Here is a 25,326-nt window from a genome sequence, read left to right as displayed (position 1 = left end):
GAGCCCTGACCTTTCTTTCTAGTTACTGCTAGCTTGTTATTTTTTTCTGTCTTGCCATCATGATGTACCGTACCAGATCGTTGTGGGCGTGGGGTCACCCCAATATAACATTCTATAAAACTACACGTTGGCTGCGCTTAGTATTTAGAATTTTGAGTGTGTATAATCTATATAGAACTCCCTCTTTATTATTGTTTTGTTTGTTCAGGTGGTGTTATGATTGGGGATTTGAATAAAGCCACTAAATATCTTGCACAATATAAGAAGAACCCACACGGTAGTATACAAAACCGGTCTCTAGCCTTACGTGAGATGAGAAGTTAGGGCAGTTAAACAACTCCTCCCCACTTGCCAGCCCCACCCATTTATTGAGAGAGAGAGAGAGAGAGAGAGAGAGAGAGAGAGAAAAGAAGAACCCAAATGGGGTTGTCACTTTTGTTGGGGGAAAAGGACGGAGAGTGATAAAAGATTAAAGCTTAAGAGGATGGTGGTGGTGGGTGGGGACCCATTGGAATCCCATTCATTAGAGTTGTGTGGCTGCGGACGATCTGATCTGATTTGATCGATTGATCCCCACAAATCCACTAGTCTACAACTCATTCTCTCCTGACCAATTGACCATCTCCAACTCTCCAATCCATTGCTTTTTTTATGATCCAAATATGGATATATACCCCTAATCCATTCCTCACAAATTATATCGCTACCTAGTAGTTACTGTCCTCTATTTGGTTGTTGTTTTTTTGGCCTTAATTCTGGGGCTTAAATAGATATAGATTGATGAGATGAAATGAGATTGTTGAGGTTATATATTGTATTTTGGATAGTTTTGTATGGTGGTGGTGGTGGAGGAAATATTAAACGTCAGGCATCACTCAATGGAATCTAGTGCTTAAGGTGGAATTAACAGAGAAGATGCTTCGATCGAGTTGGTTCCGCAGATTGATTGAAACCGGTCTAAATCGAACAAAATGTACCTCTCTCTCTCTCTCTCTCTCTCTATTCAATAGTTTTTGGCTGACGACTCTCTCTCTCTCTCTCTCACACAAAAGGCCGCAACAGTTGATGTGATGCCTTTCCACTCTATTCAATCCAAACTTGTTGGATCCATCGCTCACTCACTCTCAACTCTCCATGTTCTCTCTTACTCATTAATGATCCTTTCCAACCCTTATTTATTTCGATGATAGAGTTATATATATGTTTTTCTTTCCAACGGTTGAGAGCATCCGGGCCCTTCTCTATCAATAATTCTATTGTGGAAATTAGCCGTAATATATAATCAGAGCATTGAAGAAAAAGAAAAGTCGTGGATAAGGTGGTCTCTTTACGTCTCACTGTGTCTGGTGTTGCATGTGCAGTCTGAGCAGATGCTGAACGCGATCCTTTTGAAAATTGGGGGGGGGGGGAGACTAGAGAGGAGAAAGAAAGAACATATTGTGTGAATGGCACTGTTTATTTTGCCATATAGGACGAAAAATCCAAGATTTGAAAATGGACCAAGTACTTACATGATATCGTCCAATCCCAACTCCCAAATTCTAATATATAATCCTTTCAATACCATAATTTATAGTTCTACTGACATCGACTCATTAAGTTGTTTATCAGTAATTTTTTTCTTTGTTATTAACTATTTATTAAAGTTGAATAATCGTCTAAATCAAGGATTTCAAATCATGTGGTAACGTGGGAGACACGCAAGCCCACCATGGACAGGGACATCCCCGGTCCCCCCACAACATCTCTCTCTCTTATTTTCTATCCTATAGCCCTATATTCTGAAGGCCCAAATATTATTTTAGACTCTTATCTGTCCTCTGTGACACAAAAGAAGAGAGCCGTGAGGAATCTGAAAGCCTACATAACCCATCCATCCAACCGTCGGTTTCCACTTTCTATGTCCTCTTTCGTTTTCCTCCTCTTTGGTGCTTCTTCTCTTTTCATCTCTTTTGAGTTTTGAGTTATTTTAGAGGAAAAATGTAAATTAAACTATTAAAGAAATTATTATTTTTTCATTGAATAAATAATAATAATAATAATCTATGATTAATAAATTAGACCAATCTTGTCATCTGTATAACCATGGATGTTAGGTGGTGAGACCTAATATCTGTTACAAGATAAAATAAAAATAGAAGAGCAAAATACCAATACATGAGGATAAATGAATAATTTTACTAAGGAAATTGATATGTGATCAATCTAGACCATATCTTTTCCATTCCATAGTTGAATCTGTCAAATCTTCATTCCATGCGACACATTAGATAATCAATAAACAGGGCTTTCATGTGTAGATGGGTAAAAAAATTAAAACATTTCATAAAAAAAAAGTACTACAAAAAAATAACAACAATTATTATTATTATTATTATGGGCAAAGGCTGGGCATGCTACTGGGGTGGGGTGCCCAACCTATGTCAATCTCCCTCCCTCCCACTTTGGAAATGACCCTCATGCCCCTCCCCATTTTGCCCTTCTATTGGCACAAGTTGCTAGCTTACAACAAGCGAGCAGTGTGCCCAACCCTGAGTTCGGTCCCTCTGCACGTACCAATAGGTGAACATACATGTTAGAACCAACCATCTGTTATATTTTAACCATTTATGAGGGGAGGAGGGGTATTTATGAAAACAAAATTTAAATGTTATTGGCTCTCACATGTACGCTCACCCGTTGGTACGTGCAGATAATCCATTCTCCCGAACTCTCTCCCTATTATTATTATTATTATTATTATTATTAATAAGGTGAGCAATTAATGGGATACTTTTCAACTTTACCTTTTCCATTCCCGCACCATTACAATAAGATTGAATTATTATTAGATTCATCAAATTGGTCTTCTCCATAGAACAATGTAGAAGGGGAAAAGCATTACACTTTGCAGGAGATTTCTGTTCGCTTTTGTGGTGCCACGTTTAATCCTTCTCACCCTTTTTGGATGTTCATGTCTTAATTAATAATTTCATCTTTTCTACTATATCTTTTTTGGGAGAAGGATCTCTACTAGACTGCGTGGCCTCTACATCAGCATTGGGGCCAATGAGAGTACTCACGGCGGCACCTATCAATTTTAAAAATTTTGATTTCGTAGCGCAGGCTGTGCCTAGGCACATGGACGGCCTGTGCAGGGGGCAGGGTGGTCGTTGCGCCGACCCCCATGTGCCTGAGTGCAGCCTGCACTGCGGCACAAAGAACAACTCCCCTATAGTATTTTTAAGAACAGCCAGAGAGTAGCAGTGGAAGAAGGAGCAGCTGAAACTGTATGTGTATGTAAAGTCAATTGCAATCTGATGGATGAGTGATCAATCTGATCAAGATTACGTCCACCCACCTCATAATCTCACCTAATTCATCCCCTCCCGGTATGGATAATGCCAGTCTTTTGTTTATTATTACGGTTATTATCTTCATCCTCTTTTGTTTCTATCTGTACTTTTTTTTTTTTGAGAAAGCAACTAATTCTTAATGAGTTTGAGAGTTTAGTAAATGGGGTTTGTGTGGGGCTTATGGATGCTTGTCTCTGCCTCTTTTGATCTCTTGGAATTGGGTGGGGGTTCCCATCCTCTTTCCATCACATTTCTTGTCACTTTTCTATTATTATTAACCGCTTTCCCATTCCTGCTTTTTCTCCAAAATTGGAAGGTGCCCCTTGTCTCCAAAGATTTGCCAAAGCCTCCTTTAACTGTCTGCTTCTTGCTTTTTTATTTTCTTCTATTTTATTATTACTCTGAAGCTGTAAATATGCGAAAGTGAAAAAGAAGCACACCCCGACTTCAACATATCTATGCATCTTATTGTAGTTCTTTTATTTTTTCCTTTGACAGAGTCGGAATGGATTGAAACTTGACAAATGAATTAGAGAACATTGTACTCCATCTATATGTAGATTTCTCATTTTATTACAATATAGACGTGCACAACGACGATGAATAGATGTCTTGTATGGTGTGAAAGGTCTATTTTATAACTTTGGTGGTCTTGTATAACTCTTAACTAATGTTTTGAATCATCTTAAAATGAGCAACAGAGTTAGCTATGGAAAAAGAAAGATTATCCGGGTTAAAGTCAGACCAAATGACTTTGAAATCAGTCAAAAGCTTTGTGATTATGTGATTTTTTCAATAAAATTTCTGAATTCAAAAATTGTTTCAAAACGATTATAAAGTTATAATCTTATTTTCTATAAGATTATAATTTTCATTTCTGTGCCATCTACCTTCAAATAGATTTTTAAATATTTTTAACTAAAGTGATTTATTATTTTACAAATTCCAAAGTACTTGGAAGAAGATTTCTAACTCATTTTGAATTACTAGATTTAGACTTAGGGGAAGAAAAAGTTTCGAAATTATGTATTTCAAAAAAAAATAAAATTTGAAATAAGTTGGTTTAACCTGGCTCGATATTAGATGAAGATTTCTTGATGTCAAATGATGCCAAATTGAAGTTGAATGCAAGTTTATTATGCCCACTCAATGTTAAATTCAAGTTCTTCGACGCCCACTTGACGTCAATGAACCTAGAAGAATTGATTCATTGGGGGGTTCTATCTTTCTTCTATCTTTATCTCTTTATTTCTTCAATTTTTAATGTTTTATCATCATTCTAAAATCGTCCTATATTACACTATATAATTCACAAGCCATTCTCACCTTCTTCCATTTATAACCTGTGAACACTTAAAGAACCAAAGTTGTAGATCTTTCTGTTATCTTGAATTTTCAATTTGAATCACATCAAAACGAGTTGTATGTCAAAAGTTATGTTTATTTTACCAATATTGCGCAAATCAACCTTCTACTCGTGTTCATTGTCCTAATTAAATCTGACACCCATCTATCTCTTGATTCGGGTTCCTAACAACCTATATTGAAACTTACATCATTTTGGAGAAAGGATATCTAGTCCATTTATGTGATAAGATTTTTTTTATTGTTCTTCTTTTAATATGTTTAGAAATATTTCATGCATCATATGTAAAATGACATTTTGTGATATTACGTACGTATATGTAATTTATGGTTTTTATTTTATGTTTTATTGAGAGACAATAGCTTAGATTATCTTTTTCATATTATTCTATTATATAATGTTTTATTTATTTGATTAGGTAATGTAAACTAACCTTTGTTTGGTAACGCATTCATCGTGATAAGTCTTCGTTTTCATGTTAAGTTATTTAATTTATTATTGTACTTTATTTCTTTAAATTCTAACATGTAGTCTTAGTTTAGAATACTCATTTTTAAATAAAAATACTAAGTAAATAGGAAGATTTGTTTAATTAGGTGGATCAGGGTCTTTTATACCTTCCCTAGATTGCAACTTAACTCGAACATGATCTCATAGAGTCATAGCTAGCCAAGTTTAAAGGAATCCTATATGTTAAAAGTTGGTCCTAGATCCTAATCTAGGTATCGACAGTCTCTATTTCTTCTCTTTCAAGACATGGATGTTTCATCGAGGACGGTAAAATTAATTACTCACATTATACACAAAATTTCAGTTACAACTGAATTGTCAAGTGCCAATTATTGGAGGGCATAATATTCTACTTATGAAATGTATCTTTTTCTTTTCCATTGCAAATTTTCTTTTGGTAATGTCTTCATTACAAAAGGAAAGGAAAAGAAAAGAAATAGAGTGCAATGACATGGAGGGCATTTTAAAAAATTGGCCGGGCCCAAAATTTTACCATTTTAAGAAACAATTTGAACCACCCTTTCTTTTCTTTCTTTTCTATCTTTTCCCACTTTTTGCCCTGTTGCATCATTCTTGTCCCATCAGACTAATTTTTATGGCTTTTTTAAAGATAGGTCTCTCCTCTTGTTCAATCTTCCATTCATCCTACGGCCTTTTCTATTTATACCAGTTTCTTGATTTCTGAATGAACATTTCATACGGGTCAGAGGTATATGGAATACCATTTGGACATCAATATTTTTTTATGGAACATTTGAGATGAATTAATAGCATTCATGGTTGATTGCGTGAAAATGATAGTCGATATTCTTTTCTGGAACAAAGTTTTTCCTAAGTTCTGGTGAATGGCATTTCACAGACCTTCAACATATAAAGTCTGGGTGAGAAAGAATAATGTAGACTTTATATTTGTAGGAAAAACCTTCATCATGGAGAAGGAAAACTGAAATTAAATAATGTGCCATAAATGCCCCTCAAAACTGAAATTTGTACACCTCCTCACATATCATTATTTCATCTGAGGAGATAATGTGTCATAAATGCCCTTCTATTGTTAGATTTCAAAGAAAGTTCTCTCGTTCGCTTGAAACTGCACTCAATAGTGCAGGGATCCCTCTCCATAAATATAAAAGGTACATTCTGAATTAATTTCAGTAAAGAAGAGGCTTCGAACACCAAGTCACCAATGTTGCTTTATATACATAATAGTGACAAGGTAGATTAACCTCACATATTATAATGATATAATTTCAACCATTGGTATTAAACCAAACAACAAGATTAGCTAGGTAATCGTTACTGGGTGGAAAATTCTTTTTGTTTTTTGGGTTGGGGGAAGGGGTGGTGAGGAAAGATAAAATGAAAAATTTCCCTACCCTAGTCTATTTTTAAGAGGCTTCTACCTAATGTTCTTAAAATCTTCAACATGTCATAGTTGGATCTCAAACCCCATAAATATATTTTGAAGATCAATCCTAACTCATGTGATAAGTTTAAGTCGAGAAGATTATACTATATATCACAATCAATAATTCAAGCTTGATCAAGATTTCGACAGTTAGAGGAAAAAAATCAATATATATATATGGTACGTGGGCTTTATGATGAAACCAGTCAGGGAAACTTCCCTCCAGATCGAGAAGTCCAATTAGGGGTTAGCTGTATATAGGCCAAAACCTTCATTTTCAATATCTTTTTAGTGGTTTAACAAAATTGAATTTGGCTTCGATCATAGAGCATGTATGCTCTACGTGTACTGCCTAATGTTGCTTTCCTCTTCTTACTCACTCATCCTTCTTTCTAGTTTCTACATAAAGCTTATCTTAATAACAAATTGCCAAGACCTTTCAACTTCAACTTATACCTGGGTGGTTCATGTGGTCCTTGTTGTTTGAGCAATTAAAATGGCACCCCACCACCACCACCACCACCACCATCCCCACAAGGAACATACTCAATGTCACGTCCCAAGTTTTCATACTTCTTCTTCAACCATGGATTTAGTGCACGGTGTCGGATTGGGTATTGGCTATTGTGGATATCGATATGGATTGGAATGGACTGTCCTATTTCGGAAGCTTTTTGTCTTCAGGTTTTTTAAAAATTTAGGTTTTCGATAGTTTTACCCTTGATCTGTGCCGTTCCACTGATACGGGATTGACCAAGCATCAAGATCGATGGTTAATGATATTGATATGGATCACCCGATGCAGATACGTCAAAGGCTCAAGCTGTAACTTCAACACATTCTTCTTCATTCTCTCTTTCTCAATTTCATTAAGAGGTTATGGGCTTTTAAGGCTCTTAGCCCAACTGGCCAATTTGAAAATTTGCACCTTATTAAGCACAAATTGAGGACCATAGAAAGGTCCAACCATAGATGGTGGGCCTTAAAGATGTTGAAGATAAAGGCAGGCCATCCCAAATTTAGCACCATATTAAGGCCTTCGATCAATCCGTTTGGGCAGAGCATGCAAGCCCAGATCTCCAAGCAAAACCCTATTCAGAAGGGTAAATTAATATGAAACAAAGTATAACCAATTTTGAAAGCACAACACGTGTTGAAGATTCCAAAGAAGTAGAGTCAAATCGAATAGAAGGATCCTAAACGTGCTGAAGCATTCATAGCGCTACGAAGTAAGAAAGAGTCAATAATCTGAAATGGTTGTGTGCACGGAGTAAGTAGGTAAGGAGCGAGGGTTGCATGCACAGCCCAGCCCATAGTTCCTCAATAAACTACCCGCCGGGACCCAGTCAAGCCGCCGGCGTATTAACTTGGTGCAACCAATAAATATAATAATACCCTGAAGAGATTCTCTACGTACAAAAACTGGGTCTGTTATATGGTGGTGGGGGGGAGGTATTTGCCAAACGAGGAAACAACGTAGCAATGGCATTGCCAGCTATTTATGACGACCGATGATCCTAAATTCCCTGACCACCTACCTTATGTTTCGTTAATATAGGGTGGGTCTTCCCTCCAGGGCCCAAGCCTCTATCAACCCCATCAATATTAATTGCTGCAAAAAGTTTTGGTTCTAGTTTGATATTTCTAATTCTAATTCCCTCTCCCCCCCCCGCCCCTCCGACCTTTTTGGGATCTCCGTCACATTTGTCACATATGCCCAGAAAACCCAATTTAGTTTCCAACTTAGGGACATTAAAGGAAAAAAAGAAAAAAAAAAAGAATTTGAGGAATGAGATAAGCACATATTGCATGCATTCATTTGTATGAGACTATGAGACTTTGAGGCAGGTGTTTTCAATTTCTTCGTTCCTTTTTCTGAGCCGCAAAATTGGTACCTTCACTGCTGAAAAAATGTTGAGAAAATTAAGAAACGTTTCTATTGCTGGAATTGAATCATTTGGTTGAAAAACAAATTACAAACCCAGCTGCAATGGCACACAACTCTTACTTTCTTTCTTACATTTGTACGTACGGCCCTTCTGAAAATCAAATGTTAGGTAAGAAAGAAAGAGAAAGAGTGTTTTTGTAATCGAAGACAATTATATCGTCAACGTTTGTAATTGTACGGAGTATACTACTTTACTACACAGGGACGGGAGTACTATATTGGGGGTACTTGGATTTGTTTTATTTTATAACCCCAATCTGCAGTAGTTCCACGTAACAGAACGTTAGCAATGGCGTCAGATTTTACCTTTGTCGCCATCTATTTCTGGCGGAACACGTATTGAGTTTTCCTGGGAAATGACTTTCTAGTGTTTGTGAACCAAGCAAGAATCAGTAAAACCAATTACAAAATGATAAAGAAAATGTAAGAGATTAATAATGTATGAAGAAGGATCAAGTCCATAACCATACCAGAGACGACTCCTACCCAAAAAGAAAACCATATCAGAGACTCAGGGAGTACTACTGGCCTGGCGTGGATTTTGTTTTATTTTAGTCCACAGAGTTCCACTGAACGTTAGCAATGGCGTCAGATTTTCCTTTCTCCCCCCCCCCCCTCCCCCCTCCCCCCCGCGTCTATTTCTTGCACAACACATGCTTGTTGAGTTTTCCACTAAACAAATTCTTATCCCTATCGATTAGCTTATATATATATGTAGATAGAGAGATTCATGGATTGATTGTCTTTAATTAGTAGACGTATCAAAATTAATTGAATAACTATATATGGTGGAGATTGGATTACATTTTCTTATCAAATTAATTTATTTTGAAACTATATAGTTGTTCTGTTGTTAACTGTACTTTACCGCAATTATACCCATAAAAGCTCGATCATCTTATTATATGCATTATTTTCCAAGTTGGAACAAAATTATTAATGTTTGGATTGTTTGATCTTAGCTCTCCTCAATTCCTTCCACACACACCCCCCCCCCTTCAATGTAGATAATGTAAGTATCCATTATAGCTCATTTCCTAATAACGATTCATGCATTTCATTTTTATTAGATTCCATTTGTTTAGAGGGGACTTAAGTGGTGTAGGAGAATTGGGATAGAAAAATAATGATGTGGTATTTCAAAATCCCTCTCCAATCTTGTTTGTTTATCCTTGGATGGTGAACTTATAAAAGTTCAAGGAACATTGTTAAATGCATGCTTTATTTACTGTTTATGTATGGGAAAAATAACTTTACCTTTACCTCAACACTTCCACCTATATACCCCCAACATGCATAACCCCACCAACATGTGGGTCATATATATCTTTTCCTACAATGTCACCCCACCTTCCCCTCTAAATAAGCAGGCCTAAGTAAAATGATTATTATGTCAATCACAAATCAAATTTAGGCCATCATGTAGGTATTTGGATCATCTTCGATCAACACACATTCGATGGTTGGGCTGACATCATGCTAAAACCTTATAGGAGTTGTGAACCCTAAGATGATGGGTGAACAGTCCTCTATGAGTGGAGAAAAGCTTTCTCTTTTTTTTTTATTATTTTACTTCTAAATTTTAAAAGCTTCTTCTTTCTTTAAGATGTTCAACCATCTCGTATCACATGTACCGTTGTCCTATTTATAAAGTCAACAAGATAATAAAATCAATTCCTTATAGTATTTTTATATATAATATATAAAAATTTGTAGCTTATTGTAATTAATGTTGGGAACTGACAACTTGTAATCTTCTTTTCATGATTTATCATTATATCATTCTTAAAGACAAAAATCTTACACATTTTCAAATAGACATACGAAATGGAAAAACAAAAGTCTTATTATGTATTTTTTTTTAAGGAAAATATCGAATTGAAAGAAAAAATATTCACCTGACAATTTTGATTATAAAAAGTTTTTATTATCAAAATAAACTTTTGAAATAAGAGGAAAATTTTCAAAAAATAAACTTTGGATTTTTTTAATTTTTTGATGAATAAAAACTTCAAATTTAGAATAAGAAGAGGGTAAAGCTGTTTGCATCTAACCTGGTTACAACACATTATACTAACCAGACTTAATTGCCCACTCTATCCCCTTCTTCTTCGAAAGGGGGTGAATGTTCATGTAGACATTATGCTAATCAAACTTATTTGCCCACTCTACACTACTTAAGACAAGGGGTTTTTTCTGTAATTTTCCCCCTCTATCCCCTTCTTCTTCTTCTTTCTCTCTCTCTCTCTCTTTCAGTATTTAGGTTTCACAATAATGATCTTAGGCCAATTGGGAGGGGTTTCACACTAGCGATGGCATGGGGGGAGGGGAAGAAGAAAGAGCAAAAAATAAATTAACATGAAAATGTGAAGTTACATTATATGACCCTCAAGCAAGTAAAACATACTTATATGAGGGGTATATAAAGTCCGGTTACAAATTTAGCACCCAAAAGAAAAAGACATGTGAAAAGAAGAAGACAAAAAAGAGAAAGATATTCAACCCTCCGTATCAGAAGTACTGTGGTCCAGTGGTTCACCGTTCGGTAGATTGTGATTCCGTCATTTTCAAAAGTCAACAAAGGTAATTAATTGTTTTTTTTATAAACAACTAACGTAATTAATCAATAAAAAATAAATGTAATTAAATACTTTTTTTAGGTTTTGTGGTTGCTTTCATACCTTATGATTTACGCACTCAAGGATTTAGGCCTGATTTGGTATGATTTCTATTTCAATTTCAGGGGGTGATTTCTATTTCTGAAATTGATTGGTTTGATTTTTGCACCTTATTTTAACGAAATAGAAATCAAGTGAAATAGCTGAGGAGCTGTATCAGAATTTCTATTTCATTTGATTTAGCACTCTTGCTCTTGAATGAACACATGGTTAATTTCATGGGTAAAGTAGTAATTTCATATTAAAAAATAAAACACCACTATCACCATCACACTCCCACCATTGCCACCGCCACCACCACTACTACCCTGTTACCACCACCAACAGTACCCCGCTACCACCACCACTAGCACTACCCTGCCATCACCACCACCGCCATCACTGCTGCTGCCATCGCTACCGCCGCCACCACCACCATCGCCATCGCCACCACCACTACTTCCACATCACCACTACCCCACCACTACTTCCACATCACCACTACCCTGCCACCACTGTCACCACCACCACTACCGCACCGCCACCACCACCACCACCATCCTTCCCAAAGAAATATAGAGAATCTATTCGTAGAATTTGAAATATCAAATGGATTTTTTTATTCTTGAAATATTTTTCATATTGATACAATCAAAACAATTTCAATTTTTTGACCAAAAATCTATTTCTTGACAATTTCAAGAAATCAATCCAAAATTGAAATAAAAATCATAACAAATCAGGCCTTGGTAATCGTTATGGGGATCTGATACGAATCGATCATTCATATTAGACGAATTTACCCTTCCTTTTTTTTTTTTTTTTAATTTATTATTATTTTTTTACCCTTAGTTCATACTTCATACTAATACACCTATAATCATTATAAAAAAAAAATTATACACCTACAAGAGATTGACCAGGATATTAATACGGAACAGCTGAGTTTACCAATCCGATACTGATTCCTCAATCCATGTCCAATGATAAGGTTTTAAACCTCCCCATCACGGGGATCCAAAATCGTTCAAATTCTTATTCAACCTTTGAAATCCGGATTGGATCATAAGCTCCGAAACAACAGGAATTTGGATCGGGCATAATGGACTCGATGTGAATTGGCTTATTTTGAAATTCGATTATGATTTGTAAATCCATGAGGTGAACCCAAAGTGGTAAACAAAGGCTTGGTTGATTAGTTAGTGGCATGTCGGATTGGAGTGAATGCCCTTCAAGAGTTTAAGGGATCGATTTTCGAGCAAGTAAGTAAAGAGATTCTCGATTCATCGTAATTAAGGAAAACTTAATTCAATGTTAAATGATGTACAAGAAATCAGAAATAGTTGTTATTGGAGATTGCGTTGGTTTGGTAAAATTAGGATTTAAAAGAATGGGATTCGATTTAGATTGGATTGGTACGACGACCGGTTAATCGAATCAGATAGTCAATCAAAGTTGTACAGCCTGATGCATCTTGTGCTCGCTTCCATTGCCAAAACCGAGTTAAAATCGTCCAAAAGAATTCACATCGAATTCACACTTGTCAGCTATGGCCTATGGACCATGGAGAGTCAAAAACCTCACTTACGGTCGCAGCTGCGACTGTGTCCACTCCGTTATCTTTCATGCACAAAGACCTAAAAAAAGTGGTACTACTACCGCGTCATAAAGTGCTACTACTATCGCGGCATCATCGCTGAGGCGCTGTTCAGCCCTCCCGAGTCCGAGTCGATCTATGGCTCTATGGCTCTATTTCTCTCTCTCTCTCACTTGCTTTTCAAGTCTTCCCTTTCTCACGTCAAGAGAAGAAACCGAAACTTCTATTTCGTTATTCCTTGCTGAGTTGGGTTCATCATTTACGCTACCTCCCCTCTGAACTCTTGAAGTCTCCTACCCTACCACCTCAGACTATATATCAAATTCCCAATTCCCCACCCCCATTCAATATCTCCAGCCCCAATCGATTCTGCAATCTTTCTCGCATTCTTCCTTTCCCTCTCTTGTCCTCCAAGCCTTCCCCCCCCCCCCCTCTCTCTCTTTGTCTCCGCCTTCTTGTCGTGTCTCGAACCCTCGAAGCAATTCACTTCTCGTCTCATCCCCAGCATACTTTGTCTGTGTTTGTGGTGGTTCCTTCACACTAACCACTCTGGAGATGGGTTCGTGCTTCTCTTCAGATACCACCGATGGTTCCTTCTCTCCCTCCACGGCCGATGTCATCTCTGTGAATGGCAATCTCCGCGAATACCCCACACCCATCACAGTATCGCAGGTCCTCGAAATCGAAACCTCGCCCTGCTTCCTCTGCAACTCCGATGGTCTCTCTTACGACGATTACATTCCTGCCCTCGATTCCTCTGAAGAACTACAACCCGGTCAGATCTACTTTGTCCTTCACACCAGTCGCTTAAAGTATCGCCTCACTGCTCCCGATATGGCCGCCCTGGCCGTCAAGGCCACCACCGCCCTTGCACAAAGTTCCAGGAAGAAGGGCCGACGGAACAAGAAGGGACGGATATCTCCTGTTTCGGAAGTGAAAAAAATGAGGGTTGGGAATGATGGGTATGAGTATGGGAACGGGGTTAAGAGTACTTCCGGTGATGATATGTCCAAAATCAGTGTTCTGAGATCTGGGTCCATTAAGAAATTACAGAGAAATACTTCCAAACAAGCCAAGTTTGCCATTCGATCGTTTCGATTGAGATTGAGCACCATTTACGAAGGTTTAGTGGAGGACTGATTCTGGGGTCAATCGGATCATGGACAAAGAAATATACAGAATATGTACTCTTCCTTTTCTGTAACTCTCTCTGTGTTTTTTATTTTATTTTCTTCACCGGCAAAATTATGAGGTTGGAACTTGGAACACCCGTTAATCTCGTAAAATAACGGGTTTTTTCTGCTTTGTTTCGACCTTTTTTGTTGTAAATTATAAGCTCATACTTCATAAGCAGCATTTTATTTGTTCATTATCATCTTTTTTTGGAAGTTCTGTATCAAATGCATCAGAAAATGAAGTACTTAATTTGATACATATAGACATGTCTGAAACCAAATTAATTAATTCTTTCAGTGGTGGAATCCAGAAACCATTACTGGAAGAAAATCAGTTTGCATTTCAACTTCTGGTGGCGGTTCGATGAGATAGTTCGAGACGGATTTTGTTGAGAAAAGGCGCCACCGTTGAATTGAAAATTTGGGAGCTGGTCCAGCAAATGAATCAGTTAAGAATTTCTCTTAATTATCTAAAAGTGGAACATCTGTGTTTTAGACTTTAAGTTGTCAATGTGAACGTTCTTAATTTACATTAAAACACTTGTGTAAGGCGGGGTGTGGCCCATAACTCGCAAACCTTCATAGTTTGGATTTTTTATATTCCAAACACATCAATATATTCCTCTTTAATTATAATAAAAAGGAGAGGGTTCCTCCTAAAGCCCGTGTTGGGAATCTTTCATGCAAACTAAATGGTGGTGCAGAGAACTGTATCATTAGGTCCATATATTCAGAACAATAAATAAAAAATAGGTGTTCTCTATGGCGGAGTGTGACCTTTACATGTATATAGGACCAACGAGAGTTGGCATGATAGCATCATGGGGATGAGATTTGCGCCTTTAATGGGGGTGGGCCGGTCAATTCATTTCCATCTTTGTCTGGGTGTGGGCAGTACAGTGCCTCACTAAGAACTCTTCTCCTAGATAATAAAAATAAAAATCGAAACTAAAAAGGAATAGTAGTACTCTATGGAGTGGCCGTATAAACTTTATTACATAATAGAATACGGCAAAGAGTTTCCTATGGGGGAATATTGTACCCCTCACATCAGGACAGAGTAGGAGGCAAAATGATCGCCCCATCTCAATGAAAGGTGGAAATCCCACCCTCCATGATTCTTCCATTCATGTTCTCATTGCCCCTGTGCAAACAAGGGTCACACTCCCCCACAAAGAACTCTTGCCCTATAAAATAAAGACGGAGTTTACCTTAACCTATGGTCAAAGATAAATTCCTTCATTATGGGCATCGGTATAGTGAAATTAAGATGACACATGATAATTTCAACTTCATCAATGGGAATGAGAGAGTAATAATGAACCTAATAGACGTCCAATAATAAAGTCACATCACCTATGATGGAAGAAGAAAATTCTTCCTCCAATTTATGTGGTTGAAAGAAAAACTTTCACCATAAAATAAAGCCATTTGATGAGTGTTTTGTAGCAGAAACATGCCGGGCAGGCCTTATCTGTTTAGAATTTGAATAGTGGTTGTTTATCATTTTATGGCCTCATGAGGCATGCAGGAATACCTCCTAAAATCTACCTTTCAGAATTATCTGAGCTTGTATAAGTTTTCACTTCCTTCTTACCAAAAAAAATAGTTTCACTTCCTTTCAATGTCCTTTGCTCAGGTCTTTGGCCCCAAATTATTGGATGTAAATGATTTAGTTTTGTTAAAAAATAATTTTGACATAATCTCCGCTCAATCCAAACTTTGTCCTCCTATCCATGTAGTGGTTGGATTAAGCAAAGCACTGTTCCATATGAAACATTATTAACTGGTTAAGGCAATCTTCTTGCATGCTCTCTATATATAAGCATTTAAAATGATGCTCAAGGTCAATGGAAGTTTCTAAGTTAACTCTTTAAGACAAAAAAAATTAAACATGTTGGGTTTGATGTAATGGTTGACTTGTCGACGTACGTGGCTTTTCTCCTATCTTTGGGGAATTTCTTAATTAATTATACTTTTTTGTTTTTTGGCTAAAGATCAGCAATGTGTATTTATAATAAAAAGATGTTTACAGTGTAAAGAAAACTGAGAAAAAACACCTTAATCTCTCCAGAAAACATGACCCTTGAGCTTAAAACCTTCAGGTCATATTTGGTCTGGATGATTACATACTTATGCTATTTAATTAATTATACATTAATGTGTACATCCTTTAATTCTCCCTTTTCCTTCCCCAACTCTATTATAAAATGATTTCTACTTTTTATGAATAAAGAGTTGTGTTCCTTGAAATTAATTTTTTTTCCTCTAGTAAGAGTCTCATTCTCTTTAAAGATTTCTCCAAATATTTATCATTTGACATATAATAATATCTCTTTCTTTCACTCTACATTCCACCCAATCACTTAAATTTCATTTCATCCAAAGGCAGACATCCCTCCTAGTTCACATACAGCCCATGGTCGATCTACGCGTTTGTATTTCATATTCTCTCTCTCTTCCCCACACTCTTTTGACATTCTCTTCGCTCTAATCTGTAGGTGTCGGCCCCACACGAACACTCTATCTAAACCAACTTAGAGACTTTGGTAGAACCTCCCCGTCTAGACAACCAGTGTCATATATCAGGCCTACACTAAGAAATTAAACAGCGTGGCTGACTACATTCACTATATTCCCAGAAAGATAAACAGCGTGGCTGATTTCCCGGCTAGGAAGACCTTGTCCAGTGCGTTTCGGGCAACATGACCTAACTCCACTCCTTGGTTATCTGACCTTCATAAATCAAATGCCTTGAGCTTTTCACGCTTAAATCAATATATTCTTCTTTACTCCAAAAAAAAAAAATTAACCTATGTGAGACAATAATATTGCAAATTTTGGCGGGTGCCAACCAGCTACGTGGGTTTGAATGATACACAACATAATCAGTAAATAGCCCAGCCCAGCCCAATAGTTAGATGGTAGGTGTCCAGTGTCTTGAAAGATACCCAAGAGAAGATAATGTTCTTTTTCTAAAGAAAAAGATGATTTATTGTTAACTGATCAAACCTTGCTTATCGCTCTACAGGCTTCCAGATTTAATCTTTACAACCACGCATCTTCCTTCTTTTTATTTTTTATGAGAGAACAGAAAATATATTAACAAACAACCGAACAAATGTCTACAGGTAGTCCATAAATTACAAAATTTAGCCTTTTATCCAAAGCCTAATGGGTTAGAAAGTTTGAAATTTTGAAAACTGATTTGTCCTGGACTTAAGATATAGGGATCCTTGTGACTTCATTTACAATCTTCAAAAGAACTGGAACAAGATGACATCGCTAGTTAAATTTATCCAGTGTTGGAAGAACTTCGAGAAACTTTGCCGAACCACACCAAATCTCCTTGATTTTGTACCCCATCTGGTTCGCTTGATCGAGGCCCTTAGCCAGGCTCATAATGTCTACGGTCTAGGTTTTTTTTTTTTTTTTTTTTTGGGTTGGTGGTGTTGATATCAACAAACACTCTTATTTTTATGTAAAAATTTTATGGGTATGTTATTGTCCATGTAATCCTTAATCAGTTTTATCTCTCCACTGTTGGTACGTACCAAGGGCACCACTCACATACATTCGAATGGCGCTGGACCCATGGGGCCCTAGGCTCGTGGGGCCCATTTTGTCTGAAGACGAATGTCACAGTGCAAATGTTTCCGCTCGTAAAGCTTAAATAGACCCCAAAAGATAATGACTACGTACCTACTCAATTTCCTGTGTGATGGCAACCACCACCACCACCTGATGTTCCCTTAGAGTCAACACCAGTACCCCTACAGTATACCCTAACCCCTCGTCTCGATCTGTCTCTCTCACACATTCTAATGAAACCAAACACTAACACAATCAAACGACATGGGGATCAAAATGATACAATGATTAGCCCTTAATTTCTCTTTCCTATTATCCCACAACATTACATGTGGGACCCACTCGTTAACTACCCCATGGGAAATTATTCTCTCTAATTTCTTAAAGTGTGACAGTACGACAGTACGTGTTACGTGGAGATGTTGACACCTGACAACTAGAATTAGAGAGGATAACTATCCTACCACATCCTCCCTTGCAAACAAACAGGACCTTAAGGTCGTAGGATTCCCAGTTTTATTTATCAATAGAAAAGTGAAGTAGGATTGATCATTTATAAATGGGTGTAGAAATCCCATCAAGATTTGCCTTCACTCAAACAAAATGATAGTAAATTAACAACCCATGCATGGATCCTTGGGTATTTGGAGATTTTAGATATGGATACCCAAGGGTCACCTTGGTTAAATGTGAAGTGGGGGTGAAGTGAAATGAAAATTAAAACCAAAATAAATAAATAAAATTTTTACTTTCATTAAGTTACCATATATGTTCGATATGTTGTTGAATTAGTTATACAATTACACTTAAGTAAATATTGCAAAACTGTTCATTATATTTTTATGGGTAAGAAATTGCTATCTAGTTGTATAGCACTTGCAAGTGCATTTGGCTGAATGAGATTCTACAGTTCCCTGTGGGTCACGATCGATTAGCATCGTTTTCCCTATTTTTATTGTATTTTTAATTCACTTCACATCAAACCAAACATACCTAATCAACCTTCTTACTGTAGAAATATAGGAAGGATCCATAATGCCATCTGCCCCCACGGTGGTCCTCCAAGTAAAATGACCAGACATCCTCCCATAGTTTGGATAATTCATGGAGCCCAAAAAGAAAACTTTTCGACTTTTCATCTTTCAAGAGGACACCATTCCAAGTATCAAAGGAAAAATTCACCAAGTGATTCTCTAAAATATTGTAATTTTTATTTAAAGACAAAATCTTGTTGTAACTAAGATCGGTGAAACACCTTTATTTATTTATTTATTTTTTCCCTAATAAGGGTATATCTTTTCAATTTGCAAGTGTACTAAAAAAAATATGCAAAACTAACAATTTTTTATAATGATTACCAAAAAAAAGATAATGGCATAATGAAATGAGTCATTTTTAGATTATTTTGAAAAAATTTTTTTATCCCTACTTTAAATAACTTTTAAGTATAAAATAAAGGACCATCACCACAAGAATGTTACAATTTTTCATTTCATTACTTAGGTGACAACAAAAAACATCCTTATTTAAAAGGACCGAGTTTTCCTCCACCCATAGGTAATAGGAATCTATTCGCCGCAAGTGTGGGATGTACGAAAGAAAGCATTTGAAGGGTATGTTGGGAAATGCCAAAACCCTAGAATGGGTTTTTGAATCTTGGGATGGGAGGAAAACTTTGTCCTACTTAAAATAGAGAAAAAGAAAAGTGCCTGGGGTACGAAAAGCACCCATCAATCATCAATGTTTGAATTCTCATGCGCTGATATCAAAAGCCAGTCTTTCCTCGGTTAAAACATGGAAACAGATCCTCTACGACGCAGTTGCCCGAACGGCCATAGTAGCACAGGCACAATGAGGCATGCAATGACCGCCTTACCCCTACTCAGGCAAGGTGTTCTGGCAAAGGTAAGACGGTAAATGCACGCCTCACATGGTCTTTGCCGCTATGGCCACTCGGGCAGCTGGGCCGTAAAAGATCTGGATCCCTAAAACATAACACACTATCATGCATTGCAACCCATTGAAAGTGAAATTAAGATTCAATTTTTTGGGTTTTCTTCTTTCTTACTTTCTTTCTCAACCCTACCTTTCCTCCTACAAGGGTAGCACATAAATACAGAAAAAGAAGCTTAAGAAGGTCATATATATCCTCAATGGGATCAGGGGAGATCCCATGAAAGAGAAAGGCCTCTGGGTGGATGTGGCCGGAATTATTAAACCATAGCCAAAAGAGTAAGTGTGCAATTTCAATATGTAGTTTTCTTTGCTCACTAAGTGGGATCAATCTACATGATCAAAGTTTGGCCGCTCTCCTCTCTATCCTTTCTCTCGCTATGCTTGCTTTTTCCCTCATTCCCTTTTGTCATGATTAGTCACTTAAAGGATGAGCATCTAACTTTAACCCTAATAATCTGATTTTTAAGAATATCAAGCCCGACCCGGCCGTATCTCCTTCTTAACCAAATTAGTACTAAGAGCGTGACCTTAGCCTCTTTCCTCCTTACCTGAAATCCCCATCTCAACCAGTCACCTTGCCATCTAAAAATCCCTTTATTCTCATCATTAATGGGAGTTTTAACTCCACTACTAAGGAGGCAGGTTGAGTAGTTATTGTTATCCATAATAACCGATTTTTTTTCGGCCTATACGAACTAAAGAAGCCGAGGCTAAAGGGATCCACCGAACCTTACTAGTGGGATGCAAGAGCTTAGAAATTTTGATAGATTCGATGGAGATGGTGAATCAAATATCTCAACTAGAAGAACATGTGTGGCCATGAGAGCTATTTGCCTTTCTTTGATATTTAAAACTTCATCAGATCCTTTAATCCGAGCTGAATTGAGAAAATGGAGAGATGTTTCATTTCTGTAACCCATAATTTAGCTGGTAAGGGTAGATAATTGATTACAACCTGTTTCAGTCAATAGATCGAAATTAAGACAGATAAAAAGAGTGTCCACAATCTCATTCGAACTCGTGTGATCCTGTTCAAACAGGATTATGAGAGGCATTGTTTACACCCTATTTTTGGGTCTACTTTGGTCAATAGAGAAATAGAATGAGATCTATCTCAGTCAAGACTGATCGATTAGTCAATGACCAGAAAACAGTTAGTGACAAAAATGGTTACAAAACGATCAATGACCGAAAACGATTAGAAAACAGCCAGTGACCAAAAAATGGTCAGTGATCGACGAACATTTAGAGACAGACGGATTGGCAGTGACTGATAAACGGTCAATGATCAATGAACGATCAACAAGGTTGTTATAACCAATTCTCAAAAAAGTGGATAGTTATGAAACTACTTGATAATTACATAAACCACCAAAACTGCCAAGGATACCTATATAAAAAGAAATTCAAAGCATAGGAAAGCACCCTGAAAATCAACACAAGTTTATCTCTTTTTTTTTTTTTCTTTTTCTTAAGAGTGGTGTAATATAGATTTTCATCGAGCAACATGTCTTTTGGCTTGCTTCAAAAGATATGCATTATCATCAAATTGCAATCTTCAATAGTTCATGACTGGTTAGAGTTGTAAACACTTCAACAAATACGTTTTGTAAAGTAAACAATTTAATATATTTTCCTTTTTCTTGGCATGACAATCTTTGCATATTTTTTCTTGGCATGACAATCTTTGCATATTTAAAAGTCCTTGGATTACCAAGGCACTAATAGAATCTATCATCGCCTGCAGTAAATCAGAATAGTTTCCTCAACCAACAATGGTCTCCAAACTGAAGAAATCGGGGGAAACAATAATGTAATCATATTCAAAGTTTTGTCATGAACAATATTTTAAATTACTGTTTTTTTAGTTCTAATACATTTTCCTTTCATCCCTAAAAATAAATAAAAAAACAAACAAGCCTTAACCATGAAGAAATGCAACAAAATTTTTAATTTCATTCATTAAACTTCAATCCAAGTATAGAGTAAAGAATCTTATTATTTCTTAGTTATCTCAGAAAGATATCCAATCTTATCTATCAAAAAGCCCATAGACCTTGGAAGTTATCTATAGTCTTAACTATGTCTAAGTTATCCATATGAGGGTATTGGTGGACTGCAGCTCGTACGAGAACCATTTTTCGTTCGGCTAAGGCCGTACTGATGAATCCAAGAGAGTGACCCTAAAGAAGCAACGTCTGTAATATGAACACTAGAGGTTGGAGAGTTCCAACCCGAAGCGGTCAGGTTGACTGAAACAAGCCGGTTCAGCTCAAACCAACCAAAACTGGGCTGAATACGGAAACGATCCAATAAAAAAACCAAAAACTAAATAAAAATACAGGTTTTTTATATTTTTTTGTAAGATACATACTACATACATGAGAAATCGACACCCAATCAAACTGAAACCGATCGAACCCTACTTTACTGGTTCGGTTTCGACTTAGCCTAATACAAATCTGAAACTGATTCAACCCGGGCCCCAATTGAAACAGTACCGAACTAGTCGAATAAAGCGGCAATCCAAGCATGACGATCGACGATAGCCCATGTACAGAGAGAATATTCATTTCCTTTGGTTGGTTGGGCCACACTTTAGAGTGATAGAAAAGACAAGACGATCACGAATGCTTCATTCATGGTTTTGACTCTCAAATCTGAACCCAAATCGCTATCGTCGCTCATATATAAGATTCGGATAGGCACTGGGCGCCAATGGCACGGCGCACGCTTCATTTCCTTCTTTGGGGTACAAACTCTGAATCATTGCCCCACGCTTGATTCCAGTATATCCCACACCTAAATTCTCTCTGGCTTGTCCCTTTTGTTCTTTTGGTGTTTGGCAAAAACCCAACCTTTCACAATAATTTCTACGTAAGAGTAATAATACCCTAGTTACTGTCATAGTATATCTAAAGCAAGTATGTCTTCGTGGGAAATGTAAATCATATCCTGCTCTTTTCATTATGTCCATAGGAGATTAACAGCATAACTGATTCCACGCACACAGACTTATGTCCATAGGAAAGAAAGGCTTTTTATTTTTTTTTATTTTTAAAGAAAAGAACTATATATTATTATTGAAAAAAAGCAAGGTCTTGTATCTAAACATATTCGTAGAATGGCTTTTTTGTTTTTTTTGTCCATTGGCACGTACATATCCCTTAATCAACGTCATAGTTTGATCAGAGGTGAAGTGTAAATTAAGCTTGGTTTTCTTGTGTAGTTGGTAAATGTTATCTATTCAAAATCAAATGATTAGGAGGATTCCATCTATATAATCCCTCTAAAATCTTCATGGAAGGGAATAAACCCATCATATATTAATTGGTGGCCTTCAATTGGACTACTCGAATCAATAATAGAGTTTGTGACGACAAGAACAGCTTTATCTGCTTTTGTCTTAATATAAGACAGCTCAGACAATATACATTTTTGCTGTTCCCCTTTAATGCCTAAAGCAAGTAAAGCCTCGTTGGAGGGAGGGACCTCAATCCTCCCTTCCATTCATTGTTTGCTCAGGTTTTCAATTCTCTTATGAATACTATTATCCTCAATTAGTGGCCACAAACTACTACTTAGTTTCTGCAATTAATACTACATTCTCCCATGCCAAGGACCAAGGTAAATTAATATTAATCCTTATCCAACATTAATCCAACTCCCTCGATCGTGTACATGTTTAACTGCTGCTTCATGGTCTCCTACCTGACCTCTCTAACGGGTCGGATCTTGGTTCTCGGATCAGTTAGTATCTTATGCTCCTCCTCTCAACCATTTCAACTAAAAAAACCAAAAAACGAGTTTTAGGGTGGAGATCGAGGTCCTTTATTTCCAAGGTACATTACCCGAGTGATGTGAAACTAAAAGCCTCATTTCTATTTATGGAGCGCAACTATTACATCAATTCCCTCCATTTTTGGGCTGTAAGGCCCATATGGTTAATGCGACTAACCTAATAAACCAGACTTTAGGGTAGAGAGGTCCTTCCAAATTCACAAGTCTTTAACAAAATTACAAATTACCCGACCAATGAAATACACTCACTGCATCAAATCGTCTAGATATAATTGTTGACTTGAGGATCGAGTTAAGAAGGTTGACTCTATCCACATGCATCATTTAGGGTTGAGGGTCTCATATGGTGAGATAACAATATAAAGCCCATCATTAACACAATCTAGATTTGTAGATCTCTCTATCTCTATAATTATTAAACTAAACTCATGTTCCTTCCAAAGCAGGTTTTAGGCCCATCATTAACCTAATCCATACTTCAAAAATCTACAAAATCTAGTCATCATTGTAATTCCCTCCTTCCCAGTCTCAAAGCAGAATTTGCGTCTCCATTCTCCAACATCAAGAAAGAAAGAAAGCGGGAAAAAAAATGATAGAACATGAAAAAAGATCAATCTTTTTGCATGTCACGCGCGCCATTCAAGTGTATCCAAGATGGGGGCCCACACAACCTCGTGGGCGGAATTATTACTGCCCATGATATTCACGGCCCACAAATGAAGGAAGCCCTCGTTTCTTCTTATTTAAGCCCCTTCCCCTCAATACTTTTACTCATTCTCGCCGAGCCACACACACCATCTCTCTCTCTCCCTCTCGGTAATCAGTAGTAGAAGAAGAAGAAGAAGAAGATGAGGATGGTAGACTTGGGAAGCCAAAGAGGGCCTCTCCACATCATAGAGACAACAACGGCGGTGGAGTGCGGAAGGGAAGTTAGATTTCGGCGATCATTTCGATCACTTGTGGAGTGCATGGTCCCGTGCTGTGGATTCCAACCATCTGATCATAACGACTCACATTGCAGTGACACTGAGTCAACTCACGGGTCAACCGTGACGGGAACTTTCTTCGGTTATAGGAAAGGCCGAGTCAGCTTTTGCCTACAAGATGACTCCAGAAGCTCTCCTCTGTTACTACTTGAGTTCGCTGTTCCCACGGCTTACCTTGCGAGAGAGATGCAATACGGGTTGCTTCGTATTGCCCTGGAGTGCGACCGACACAGATATTCCCGCTCATCATCCACCGCCGCCGCCACCACCACCAAAAACTCGTACTGTTGTTCCCTGTTCAACGTACCAGCATGGTCCATGTACTGTAACGGTCGTAAGGTTGGGTTTGCGGTGAGGCGTCAGATGACGGAGAGCGACGCGTCTGTGTTGAAGCTGATGCAGTCGGTGTCGGTGGGTGCGGGAGTGTTACCCTTGGAGTCAAAGTCGGAGGAGGGAGATCTGATGTACCTCAGGGCGAGTTTTGAACGAGTTATTGGGTCTCCTGACTCAGAGTCGTTCCACATGATTAATCCAGTCGGGAGTTCTGGGCAGGAGCTCAGCATATTCCTTCTGAGATCATGAACTTGAATTATCTCCAGCTGGCTTGATAAACCAAGCAGAGGACATGAAAATGGTAACCTTACTTCCTCGCTCGCTCGATCATAAAACGATGAGGATTGAGGTCACACCCACATTTGTATGTAGTGAGTGTAATAGAAGCATGGGATCGAGTTCCCAAATCCTTTGATGCTTGGTTGGTTGGTTGGTTGATCACTTACTTGATCTCTACTAGCTTAATCTCCTCCTCCTCCTCTTTTACGTCGTAAGATTGTTATTTACCACTCTTTTGTGTAAATATGATTAAATTTCTTCTTTTGCTTCAACATTCTGTTTTGAATTGATGCGATCAGTGGTCTTGAGTAGGGTGTCAAATGGTCGGTCTGGTTTGGTTGGGCTGAATCAGTTTTCAGTGTGGGAATGAGTGAGACCAAAATC

At 37.5% G+C, this 25,326-nt stretch overlaps 2 protein-coding genes across 5 annotated transcripts; both read left to right on the top strand.

Annotated features, from left to right (window-relative positions):
• The first annotated feature begins 975 nt into the window (after positions 1-975).
• Positions 976-24,912, top strand: LOC122660015 (protein MIZU-KUSSEI 1-like). 4 transcript variants are annotated; one of them, XM_043855188.1, is made up of 3 exons: positions 976-1,001; positions 14,026-14,035; positions 24,181-24,912. In XM_043855188.1, the coding sequence occupies exon 3, from the start codon at positions 24,193-24,195 to the stop codon at positions 24,910-24,912; it is 720 nt and encodes a 239-aa protein (XP_043711123.1). In that variant the 5' UTR covers positions 976-1,001; positions 14,026-14,035; positions 24,181-24,192. The 4 variants fall into 4 exon arrangements, with proteins under 4 accessions (XP_043711123.1, XP_043711124.1, XP_043711125.1 ...); XM_043855190.1 differs by lacking the exon at positions 14,026-14,035 and adding an exon at positions 7,790-7,794 and having other exon boundaries at positions 983-999; positions 24,184-24,912; XM_043855189.1 differs by lacking the exon at positions 14,026-14,035 and having other exon boundaries at positions 978-1,001; positions 24,171-24,912.
• LOC122658223 lies at positions 13,377-13,961 on the top strand. The gene has a single exon (XM_043853137.1). The coding sequence runs from the start codon at positions 13,377-13,379 to the stop codon at positions 13,959-13,961; it is 585 nt and encodes a 194-aa protein (XP_043709072.1).
• Positions 24,913-25,326: the final 414 nt, after the last annotated feature.

Source organism: Telopea speciosissima, chromosome 4 (genome assembly GCF_018873765.1).
Source record: "Telopea speciosissima isolate NSW1024214 ecotype Mountain lineage chromosome 4, Tspe_v1, whole genome shotgun sequence".
Taxonomy (NCBI): domain Eukaryota; kingdom Viridiplantae; phylum Streptophyta; class Magnoliopsida; order Proteales; family Proteaceae; genus Telopea; species Telopea speciosissima.
This window is presented reverse-complemented; position numbering and strand designations above follow the sequence as displayed.